This window comes from Naegleria lovaniensis (genome assembly GCF_003324165.1).
Source record: "Naegleria lovaniensis strain ATCC 30569 chromosome Unknown tig056, whole genome shotgun sequence".
In the NCBI taxonomy this organism is placed as follows: Eukaryota; Heterolobosea; class Eutetramitea; order Acrasida; family Naegleriidae; genus Naegleria; species Naegleria lovaniensis.
Genome location: NW_025407878.1, coordinates 75,881 through 88,552, shown reverse-complemented (window position 1 = coordinate 88,552; position 12,672 = coordinate 75,881). Strand labels below are relative to the sequence as shown.

Genomic DNA, 12,672 nt, shown 5'->3' with positions numbered 1-12,672 from the left:
TGGATCAGCCTACTACCAAATAAAGAATTTGTTGTTGTTGTTGCATTTGTGTTGTTGGATGATGATCGTTGTTTTTGTTGTACTTTTCGTTGTTCTACTTTTCCATATTGATAAACAATGAACGGTAAATTGATCAACCAATACGAAGTCCATTGAACAAGAAACGGATAAACTCCAAAGACCAAACGGGACTCGTTTTAATATGAGATTTCCAAAACTTTTCAAATAATGATGAGACCATGAAGAAGAATACTAGTTGATCGGGATTGAAGTGTGCTGAGGTTGTTGTTTCTGTTGTACTACTTTCAAGAAGTCGTGTGGCCCAATTCGTTCTCAATTCACTACAACAATTTTTTTTTTAGTGTTCATAAATTGAATTTTGCTTGGCCTTGGATCGGAATAGTCATTGGCGGAGCGTCTTGCGGAGTCGTCATGGCGACAATTATCTTGGAACAATGACCAATATTAATTTCCTTCAATAATCTTTAAATGATTGTTGTAATTGTCTCCAGGAAAATTAAAGAAATCAAGAATTTGAGGGCTAAGGAGAATTTTAATTATTCTCATTCCTTGATATGGGTTCTAAGGGGAATTGGATTGACAATCGTGGTGGTTGGGTTGGTGACAGAATTAGCTGCAGGTGGAGGTGAGGGTTGATCTCCTTCTTCCTCACCTTCAGAAACATCACCACTGGTTGGGTCTTCTTCCGTGTTTACCAATTCATCATCTTCTTCATTATCAGAACAGTGTGCGTGTGGAGTCGCTGGTCTATGGTGTGAAATCATGCTCTCTGAATGTAACAAATTGGAGGACGAGGCAGCAACAACTGCATTAATATTTGCAGAGAAGGAAGTTCCTGTTGGAAATGCTCGCTTCACTTGTGAAGAATCGGTATGGAGTGCATGTGTCGATTTGCTAAGTCTCATGGTTTCAATGGTGGTTGTGGAAGAGGAGGCCGTACTTGAAACGCTATTCTTTCTCGCTAAAAGTGGGTTATCCCCAATTGGTAATAGATTGACACCTTTAACTTGTTGTGGTGTTGTGGAATCGTCATGCTCGTGTTGTTCTGCCAATGATCTCAATATTTCAGCGGTGAGATGAACCTTCTTCTCTGAGGATGGGCTGCTTGGTGATGCTAGAGTAGAGGAAGCAGTAGTTGCTGCTGCAGTGTTCTTGAGAAGTAGCTCTCTAATTTCATTACTGGTTCCACGAAGTGAGTTGGTGCGGTCTCGATTAATTTTTCTGTGGCTATTACCACCGCTGTCACTTGTAGTCTCTTCTCGAGAGTCCACACTGGCCGTGTCTTTTTTGTCTCCTCCCTGTTGTTTGGAAATATCAGCGAGTGAAGAGTTGGAACCAGATCGAATAATTCCAACCAATGGACTTAATGGATTTGTAGCTATCATTGTTGTCATTGTCGTTTGTTGTTGCGAAAGTGGAGGAGTTGCCCTCTTGACGGTGGTGTTTTCTTCTTCATCTGAGGTAAAATTCTTTTCTGATAAATCTTCAGCGGATCCAGATTGTGAAATACTGGTGGTTGCAATTTGTTGTCTCAAATAATTGGAGGCTTCAAGTGCAGGAGCTTCTGGAGATGTATTCTGGTAATACTTTTCATCAAGTAAATAAGTAATGAGCTCTCCTTTTCCTTTGGCAAAAACACTTGACTTTTCAAAACGATATTTGCCTCGTAATCTCTTGTAGAGAGCAGCGGTCACTTGAATGCGACCCGTCTTACCTGTAGATTCCATTCGACTTGATGTGTTGACTGCATCGCCCCATACCTGTTTTGAGATATATCAATATTGGATACAAGAATTGAAAGTAAAGAAATTGGGGTGTTCATATGCAAAGATACTGCCAGTAGAACACAACTTACATCATAGGCAAATTTCAACGTTCCAATCACTCCTGAAACTAAGGCACCACAGTGCATTCCCACTCGCAAATTGAAAGTATGATGATGGTCCACGTTATAATTATAGACAACACTGAACATTTCCATTGCAAACTTCAACACTCGTTCCTCATGATTGTCACCTTCATCGGCTCTCACTTTTAATCCACCAGCACAAAAATATTTTTCTCCTATTGTTCACAAACCCAATCACAGCATGATAGAAATATTAGATTTTCAAAACGAAAAATTTAAACATACCAATTGTCTTAATTTTTTCAAGCTGATATTTGGGAATGAGAGAATCAAATCCATTAATAATAATGTTCAAGGTTTGAACCAACTCTGTCGCAGACATTGATGCTGAAATTTCCAAAAATCCAACCAAATCGCTAAACAAACAAGTGACATCTTCGTGGTTATCAGCAATAAATGTCTCCCCATTACTCAATCTATGGGCAATGGACTCTGGCAAAATATTCAACAATAATGATTCGCTCTTCTTCTTTTCTTCAGCTAACATTTGGTCGTGCTCTCGATCTGTGGTGAGATCTGTCATGAAACATGAAATGATATTTCGTCCATCTATGCTCGTGACAGAAATTCGAAGTTGAATAGGGAATAGAGTTCTGTTTTTCCTCTGACCTTGAAGAAAAAGATTTTCACCGTACGACTTGGTACTAGTGCTCATATTGTTAATAACATTTTCCAAGGTGCCTCTACTTTCAGGACAAAATAAGCTTGTTACAGAAACTCCAATAACTTCATCAATTCTGTACCCAAACAGCTTTTGAGCAGATTCATTGAAAATGTCAATGGAGCCGTATGAAGAACAAATGACAGCGCCGGCAACGGCAGCCTCAAGAATGGCCTTCTCATATGAATCCTGTTGATTATTCTTTTCCAAATGTTTCGTGTGACTGTTGAGAGAATTGTACAGAATGTAGCTTCTCAAATCGTTGTCTGTGTCCAAAATTTCTGCTGGTAAGTGATTGAGCATGAGTCTAAGCTGGTGATTTTCAGAGGAAAACTTATTAATGGCGCTGTACAACAAATAAATGATGAACAATAATAATATGAATGCAATGGCAGCAGAAACAGCTCCCATTACTTTTGCCTGACCTGTGTATGACTTGACCAGTAAATCCATGATCGATGAAACGTCTGTAAGAATCTTGTCTCCATACACGTACATGGAATCTACCTCTTTCAATAAAACATCACGAGTAAAAGTATACCTGTAAATGTTTTCTCTTGCTTTGCTGATGTGATCGTGATATTCTTTCATGATATCATCCAATCCCATACAATTAACGGATTGAGTCACGGCAGAGCAATTTGCGGACGGCTTGATGAGAATACCATTAATTGAGGTAGATAATGAGCCCAGAGCATAGAACGAGTCTTCATTTGTACCATATCTAAGAGCATTCCAAATTTCTGAAAATTCAGTTAGATGGTCTCCAATCTCCGAGTAAAATTGATGTCGATCGATTCCAATAACATTGTAATCCGGTTGAATTAATTCTTGAGTTTTGAATTGCATACGTTGGGTAATCATCAAGAGTTTAGCTGAATAATTAAGTTTTCTCATAATTAATATTGAGCTACTTTGTTGTGATAGTCCTTCATACATGATGAGAATGGCAGCAATTGTGGTCAGTATAAGAATCATTGTGACCCAAAACACCATCAATCTTGTTGGAGTGAGTACATATGTCTTTTGCGACACAACAGAGTTATCAGTACTAGCTTCAAGATGGTGAGCAATCTTAGTAATTTCAGTTGTTGGTATCTTGTTGAATAATTTGGAGATTAATTTTCGTTGCCTAACATGATACCAAATGAATACCAGATAGATGGAAACATAAAGAACAAAAAATCCTGTCAGCGATGAAAAGACCACAATTGAAACAGTATTTTCCTGCTGTTGAGTGTTCAATTCATCTGCAATAACTTCGTTATAAAAACTCTCCAGAGCATGTGTAAATGTAATACGGTTCACATAGAGCATGGAAAAATAAAAATTCTTGTATGTTTCATTGTAGGAAGAGATGTTGAACTCGCTAATTTCCGTCATTAAAGTAGATAGAGTATTGATGATCATGGATGCAGACGCGTTTTTGGAATAGAATTCAAGACCTGTGACATTTTCAAGTTTTGTAATTGCAACCTAATACCAGTGTTTCGGAAATAGGAATATTTGTACATATGTCAAATGTGTAAACAAAATATGAAACCAACTACATACATTGTATGTCTTATCGATATCCGTAAATCGATTTTTCATGGAGGTGGTGAACAAATTCCCTCGAGCAATGCTAACCAAGTGGTCGATATCTTTTGTAAACCGTTTCACTTGAGTTTTGTGTTCGTCATATGTGATATTATTCACTGTGCCTGTTGTTGTCAAAGCTAAATTGACACGTCTAATATCTCCCAAAGTGGTGTATGGGATTGGAGCTATGAGGCAAATATCATTGACCACTTGAAGGACATCGTTAACTCTTCCAGTGAAAGACCAATCAAGGGCAAAGATGACACTCATGTATACAATGGAAATTACACCCAATGAAAGAAGAAAAACTATAACAAAGCCGTTTCTCTCGAACTTGTTAATGGATGTTCGGTATTGCTCTTGCAATTTGGAATCTGTATCATTTTCGGCGTGATTCTGACTGGCAGATTCTAAATGAGCCAACTCTTCTTCATTCATTGTTCCCATTTTGAGTAAATCAACTGCCTCTTCTTTTGACAAGCTTGCGGTAAGAGGGTTCTTGGAAGGAGCTTTTACTTTTACCTTGCTCTTTTCGGCTTCTTCCTCTTCCAATATATTTGCTTCATTGTACAATTCTTCGGCCATGATGGGTTCAAACAAAAATTCTTCCAAAAAGCTTGCATAGGCTCGCAAGACAGTCTTGTTTTCACGGTGATTGAACATCAAGTTTTTAAATATTTGCTCACACTCTCGGGTGATTTCCTCCATTTGCATGACTGTGTTGATGATCTCTTGTCCTGAAGAAATATGCTTCCAAAATCGAACTTGTAAATGTCTCAACAGGCTTGAGCTTTTCAAAATTCCATCCAAAATGTGATCAATTTCAAAATTATTTCTTCCTGTTGATGTCACTCTTTCAATTTCTCGATATCTCAGGAAAATATTAAATCTGGTGAGAAAGTTATTGTTTTGTCGCTCAGCCTTCTTGAAGAGCATGAGCACAAACGTTGTCGATTGATTCTCAAGAACATATTTCATGAACAGGGCCGTTGTAATAAGAGTTTCTGTAGGTACTGGATCCTTATAGTTGACCAGGAGACGTACGAAGGAGTTACAAGTTGCTTGATCCTTATCATTCGATTTCATTGAAAATTTGACAAATCTTCCCACGAAAAAATAATCCCTCTCAGAAATGTCTCCCAAATTTCGTGACTCCATCACACCCTCAATTAATTTTTTACCTTTCCTTTTGAGAATGTGAGTATAAATATCCACTCCAATAAAGCCTATTGTGAAACCTAAAATAAGTCCTCCAATGGGTCCAGAGCTAAGCCCTAGCCCAACATCCCAAGCATCGGAATTGTTGGTCAGAGTGGCCACTAATGAACCAATACCAATTCCAACTTGTCCAATAAATAATCCTCCATAAAAAGAGTTAATGTATCTATATACAAAAGGGGTTTGCCATACCAGAATTAAGAATAGGCAAAGAGATGTTACCATGTAAAATATGGGCCTTATATAATAATACATATCTGGAATCAATTGTGAGGCTAACAGAAAAATATGATTAAGACCCTGAATTGAAACGTTTAGAATCATGGTATCCACTGTAAAGAATGACTTGCTCGAAATACTGGTGTTTGAGAAAATGAGCATTGCGAATGTGGTCATTAGCGTTTGCAATACAATGAAAATAATTGAGACTGCTGCCATTGCACCATTCGTTGCCGACCAACAAGCTGTTGATGGAAATTTTTTAAGGACGTAGGTCGTCTCTTCGCCCAGCGTGACAGTATGGGAGTAGTCGCATCTCCAAAACGAAAGCATCACGTACATGGCCGGTAAACTAATCATGGTAATGATAGCAAGAGAAAATCGTGCACTCGCCTTAATTTGAGCCCAGTACTTGCTTCCATTAATGAAGGATCGATAAGTGAGATAGAGAGTGAATAATGCAAACGTGTCCAATAAAAAAGCTGCTATGGCAACCCCAAATAATGCATCGTAGGGAAGAAATTGGAATCCAAATGTTCTAGGTGCAACTATTGCATGATAGAAATATCTTCCATATTCACCCCAATTAAAATCAATGGAAACTCCCAAAGACAATGTTTGCCAAATGCCTATCAGTTGAATGAAAAAATACAACGCCCTATTCATTGGCTTTTCCAATTTTAGGGAATTTACGAACAAGAATAAATTTGATTCGATTGCATAGAATGTTCCCTTTTTTGTCCTGTCACTTCCTGTTGATGTTTTTGAGACTGTACTTTTTGATTTATGTCGCTCAATGTGGCTCAGTCTCCGCATTGTGCTATTGTTCATGTGCGGTTGCTGAACTGTGCTGGCTCCACCCACGGTACTTGGCATGTCAAAATTGCTTGATGCTACAGATCCTTGTCTCTGTGAGAGGAGAAAGTATTGTTGAGCCTGTAATGTTTGTGGTTGTTGTTGTTGTTGTTGCGAGGATTGGTTATTAACCTCCGAGCCAGATGATCTCTTATTTGCGGGTTGATTTTGAGAGCTAATAAACTCTGAGGCTCTTCTCGAGTAGGATGCAACTGAAGCCTTTCTACTTTCAAATCTTTTTGGTAGTGCGTTTGAAAAACCCGCCTGCCATTCGTTAGAGTTTCGCATTTTGTTGTTGTTGTTGTTGTATTGATGAGGTGTTGTGCAAGAGATAGGTGGTTGTCAGTAGATATGCGTTGTTCTTGAGAGAGAGATAGAACTTCTCTCGTCGGAAAATTGTAGAGAAAGAGGTGGGAATGAAAATGTCGTTTCCGAATCCTTCACGTGTTGTTATTTTCAAGTGAGGAATGATGATATGATTCTGTATCTCCAAGTTGTATCAGGAAGAAAAAGCCTTGGAAACGAATAGCGCGTGTTGAGGGAGAATGGGAAATTGAGGTTCGTGTTGAGAAATTGAGGCTACCTCGATAATAAAAGCAGTTTTTTTTCGGTTGTGTAAATGCTCGTTCGGGTGGCGCCATGTAGTTCCGAACGAAAATTTCCTAAAAAACCATAATTTCACCACCAAATGATGAACGCAGGTTCTGTTTCGAAAATCCTGTCAGGACGACCTTTTCAATTTTTCAATTCAATTATTATTTAAAAATATGTTCAATATTTTCTAAATATTTGACAAAGGACACTCCTCCAATAGATAGCATTGTTGCTGTACGATGTGTGTTAAAATCTATTTTGTCATAATTATTTCAACACACGTGTGAATAGAAAGTCCACCAATTGTTGGAAATTGTGACACTCTCTTCATCTCGTGCTAGCTCGTCATTGATTGATTTACGGTTCGGAAGAAAAAGACAACAACAATTGTGTGTGAAAGGAACACGACCAAAATCATATTCACATCAACAAAACTGAACTCTTTTCTTCATCATTTTTTGTTTGTGCCTTCATCGAGCCACGCTCCAGTTTGACTCGGGAAACAAAAACTAAAAATATCATGCTTTTGAAAAATTCAAAACAAAAAAAAATAAGCTTATAATTTTAGGTCGTTAAGCTTTTAGAGCGAGTATATTTTGTTGTATCAGCCGACCCGATCAATCCTTTCAACACATCATCAATCTTTTCCCATTCAATCATTCATTTCGACATCATGTCCAGTAAACAAGACCAATCTACAACATCAGCAAAGGATCAAAAGAAGAAGGACGAAATTGTATTGGCTGCTCCCGAATTATCGGAAGAAGACCAACGATTGAAGGACGATCTTGAAGAATTGGTTGGCAAAATTTGTAATTCCACTTCATCGGTACAACGTACAAGCTTAGAATCCCTCAAGGATGAACTCAAAAAGAGTTTGACTTCTGCTGTTACGACCATTCCCAAACCACTCAAATTCCTTCGAGTACATTATGCTTCTCTGAAAGAAGCCTATGAAAGAAATACACCAAGAGAAAACAAGATTCTCTTTGCCAACATTCTCTCCGTGTTGGGAATGAGTTTGTCTAATGAAGGTGAACGTGATTGCTTGAAATACATGTTGGAAGGAGATGATGAAGAATTTGATAAATGGGGCCATGAATATGTGAGATCTCTTGCTGGAGAAATTGGTCAGGAATATCAAGCAAGACTCTCTGAAAAGATTCAAATGCAAGAACGAATTATCAAAGAAACTGGAGATGACAGCATGGTCATTGACACTGAATTCAAACCAGAAGAGATTATGGATATTCTCACATTGGTCAACAAAATTGTTCCATATTTCATGAAGTCTGCATCAGAACCTGAGGCTTGTGACTTGTTGATTGAGACTGAAAAGTTATCCAAGATTGTGGATTATTGTGATGAGACCAACTATGCTCGTGTATGTCTCTATTTATCAAGTGTTTCCAAGTATTTTATTGAACCAGAAAACACTGATACCCTCAAAATTGTGTACAGTATTTATGAAAAGCTTAAAAAATATCCAGATGCTCTCCGAATTGCCATGCAATTGAATGATCCTGAATTGATCAAGGCGACCTTCTTTACATGTGATGATGCACTCATGAGGAAACAACTTGCATTCATGCTCAGTAGAGGAAACTTTAAATTCTCCATCAGTGAAGGAAAACCTATGGATGAAAAACACAAATATATTGACATTGATGATAACGAGGCACTTGAATTAGAGGATATTATGGGTAATAGCAAGTTGAGTGAATACTTTTTATATTTGGCCAAGCAATTGGACTCACTCGAGCCAAAGACTCCTGAAGATATTTACAAGTCACACCTCACAGAGACACGATCAACATTGACACAAAATGTCGAATCTGCTCGTCAAAATCTTGCCACATCGTTTGTCAATGCATTCGCCAATGCTGCATTCAGTTCCGACAAGTTGATGAAGTCAGAAGAAAATTGGATCTACAAGAATAAGGATCTCGGTATGCTCAGTGCTGTGGCTTCTTTGGGTATGATTTACTTGTGGAATCACGTTGAAGGTTTGAACGAAGTGAATAATTATGTCGACAACAATGATAACAATATTAAGGCAGGAGCCTTGTTGGCAGCAGGTATCATGAACGCAGGTCTCAGAGTGCAGGACGATGCTGCCTATTGCCTCGCCCAAAGTTACATTGAAGGAGCCTCCCGAGAGGTCCGAATGGCCACAATTTTAGGTCTTGGAATTGCCTATGCTGGAAGTGCCCATAACGATGTATTTGAATTGTTAATGCCCATCCTTGCCGATGCTGAGCAACCAATGGAAGTTGTTGCATTCACTGCTTTGACTTTGGGTATGATCTTTGTTGGAACCTTGAATGAAGATGTGACCAATTGCATCATTCAAGTCTATTTGGAGAGAAGTGAAAAGGACTTGACTCATCCATTGGCCAAATTCCTAGCATTGGGTCTCGGTCTCTTAGGTTTGGGACAACAAGAAGCTGTCGAAACAGTGTGTACAACCATGATGACTGTTTGCAGCAATACCAAGTTGGCAAGATTTGCCACCCTCACCATTGAAGTTTGTGCTTACTGTGGAACTGGTAACGTTTTAAAGATTCAACAATTGCTCAAGATTTGCGGAGAACATCCTGAAAAACCATCAAAGAAGGAAGGTGAGGCAACACAAGCCAATGGTGGAGGTAAAGGTAGCGGCAGCAGTACTCCAAGCAGCGGTGGTGGTGCTGGCACATCTTCTTCACAACCAGCCTCTCAAGAAAAGAAGGAAGAAAAGACCGAGGATGCTCTCATGAACACTTATTATGGAGTTGCTGCTTTGGGTATTTCTATTATTTGCATGGGTGAGGATTTAGGAGTTGAAATGGCTGTGAGATCGTTTGGTCACTTGCTTCAATATTCTGAAATTGCAGTGAAAAGAGCAGTTCCTCTCGGATTGGGCTTGTTGAGTGTCTCGAATCCACAAATGTCAACCATGGACACTCTCAGCAAGTTGTCACACGACAATGATGTTGAATTGTCACAAAACGCCATCTTTGCCTTGGGTTTAATTGGAGCAGGTACCAACAATGCTCGTATTGCTCAATTACTCAGACAATTATCATCATACTATGCCAAAGAACAAAATCACTTGTTTGTAGTTCGAATTGCACAAGGTTTACTCTCAGCTGGTAAGGGTCTCGTCACCATGAACCCATTCTATTCTGATCGTTCCATCTTGTCCAGGTCACAATTATGTGGATTGCTTGCTTTATGTTTCACTGGACTTGACATGAAGAGTACTGTTTTAGGCAATTACCACTATCTTTTATATACAGCTGCAACAGCCATGTATCCAAGAATGCTCATTCTAGTTGACGAGAATTTGGAACCTGTTCCAGCCAATGTTCGAGTAGGTCAAGCTGTGGATGTGGTTGCCCAAGCTGGTAAGCCAAGAACGATCACTGGATTCCAAACTCACAAATCACCAGTGGTGTTGCAATATGAGGAGAGAGCTGAACTTGCCTCAGAAGAATATTTACCATTAAGCTCCACCATGGATCATGTCATTATTGTCAAGAAGAATCCTGAATATGAGGAAGATATTACAGACAAGATGGAAAAGTAAGAGATTATAATGTTGAATTTTCATGATTATTTCGAATAAATAATAATAATATTAATTTTCAAGCAATACTGCAATTTCAATTTGTAGGAATGATTGTGTTGAAAAGTAGACAACGAACAACAAGTGCAATTTTCAATTTTCAATTTTCAAAAAAAAGTTTGGCATGGAACGAAATTGCACCAAAATAATTCTTATTGATCTAGTGGTACATTCAGAGAATGACTTGGACGATTCCTCTACATCATCCATACACTCTTGCAATACCTTCAAAAGACTCAACATGACAAATCTCAACAAATGATTCTCCGATGGAACTATTTCGCAAAACTTCAACAAAGATGGATTTGCCAACAATTATTATGGAAACAAGATCAACAACCCGAGTGGGTGCAGCACAAGGAAGAAATGATCAACAAATTTTTTCAAATGCATCTTGAACTTGCTCCTTTTCCTTATTCGGATGATGAAGCCATCATGATGCATTTATTATACACTTGTGATGGTTATTTTCTGAAATATGCTTCTCGGAGATTACGAGATAAATTTTCAGTGGTTTCTGCAGCAGTTTCTCAGAATGGCCGAGCGTTGCGATTTGCATCGTTGCGTTTGAAGAAAAATAGAGAAATTGTCAAGAAAGCAGTGAATCATTGCTCTCGAGCAATAGAATTTGCTTTTCATGATTTAAAACTCGAGTTTGAACATGAAAAATTCAACAAAAAGCTCATTCAAGCAGGTTTGGATGGTTATCAACAAGTGTTTAGGGAATTGTGGCCTATTCGTGATGAAAGAAAGACTGATCCATGTTTTGACAGTAACAACAATGAAAGGAATACCTCAACCAATAATGAACGGACGAACAATAATAAGGACACGTCCATTGTTTTGAAAATAAATTGATTGTGACTGATGTTTTTTATTGTTCATCACGTGGTGGGAGGGATTCCTGCATTTTAAACGTGTGTTTAGTTACAACATTTGAAATTTACATGAAAATGGGAGTCGTACTTATCTGAAACCATTAACCGTTCTAACTGTAATTTATCAAAACGTTGGAGAAATCCAGCACTTTTTAAATAGCACTGAAAGCCATCAACTACAATCCAATCGTCTGTATTAGTAATAGTTGCGTCATTGATATCCTCTAAATTGGAGTTGCATGTATGAGCGGCGTAACTGGAAAAATATGAGAGATAGCCAGCACCGGTGGCGGTGGCGTCAACAAGACCAAGTTTGCTGAATTTAACTTCAGAAATATTCTGTGCAGGTGGATGTAATCCTTGTAACCATGCTTTTAGATCCGTTTCGGTAGTAGTGGATGTATTCGGTGTATGTTGTATAATATTAATAGTGTTGGTAGTGGTGTCATGGAAGTGTATGGCTACTGTGTACTTTTGAGAAGGGTCGATTTGTTCATTCGGTTTTTCGACTCTCTCGAGTTTATAAATAGTGTCATGTATGCAGTGATTATATTTGAGATCGGTTCGGATTACTGCCTTATCACTCGCTAAATATTCGACAGAGCTAGTTTTAATCGGACAGTGTAATAAAAAGTAGTTGTTAATCCCTTGCTGAACTTCTTTAAGTTGTTTGAGCAAATGCTTTGCTTCTAAATTATCGAATTCAACTGTGAGGAGTAACGACTTAATGACTCTTGATGTCGTTCAAAAAGACCGTCCAAAAAGACCGTCCACAAAGACCGTCCAAAAAGACCGTCCACAAAGACCGTCCATAAAGACCGTCCACAAAGACCGTCCACAAAGACCGTCTACAAAGACCGTCCACAAAGACCGTCTACAAAGACCGTCTATTAACTTCCATTATTAACAGTAGCTCTTTATTTTCACAACACGGTGATCTTTTAAATGAAACTTAACTAATTAAGGAAATCTTGAAGTCATGTCAATCAAAATGTGCCCAAACGGTGTGTTTTTTTCAAAACTATGACTCCCATTCTGTAGTTTTGTACGATTTTATTTAAAAAGGAAATGCTCATTCTACATACTACATGAGTGAGGGTTTTTTCAACGATTTGCAAATTTTGAA

General features: G+C 38.4%; 3 protein-coding genes across 3 annotated transcripts; 2 read left to right on the top strand and 1 right to left on the bottom strand.

The window, feature by feature from the left end:
* Window positions 1–563: 563 nt before the first annotated feature.
* On the bottom strand, window positions 564–6,752 carry C9374_012229 (uncharacterized protein; the record flags this gene model as incomplete). The annotated part of the gene is made up of 4 exons (XM_044687973.1): window positions 564–1,781; window positions 1,877–2,085; window positions 2,156–4,067; window positions 4,146–6,752. 4 exons carry the CDS (start codon window positions 6,750–6,752, stop codon window positions 564–566), a joined length of 5,946 nt encoding a protein of 1,981 aa, XP_044542537.1.
* A 979-nt stretch (window positions 6,753–7,731) lies between these two features.
* On the top strand, window positions 7,732–10,629 carry C9374_012228 (uncharacterized protein; the record flags this gene model as incomplete). The annotated part of the gene is made up of 1 exon (XM_044687971.1): window positions 7,732–10,629. One exon carries the CDS (start codon window positions 7,732–7,734, stop codon window positions 10,627–10,629), a length of 2,898 nt encoding a protein of 965 aa, XP_044542536.1.
* Window positions 10,630–10,926: 297 nt separating this feature from the next.
* On the top strand, window positions 10,927–11,526 carry C9374_012227 (uncharacterized protein; the record flags this gene model as incomplete). Its single annotated transcript, XM_044687970.1, has 1 exon — window positions 10,927–11,526. The coding sequence occupies one exon, from the start codon at window positions 10,927–10,929 to the stop codon at window positions 11,524–11,526; it is 600 nt and encodes a 199-aa protein (XP_044542535.1).
* Between the last annotated feature and the right edge of the window lie 1,146 nt (window positions 11,527–12,672).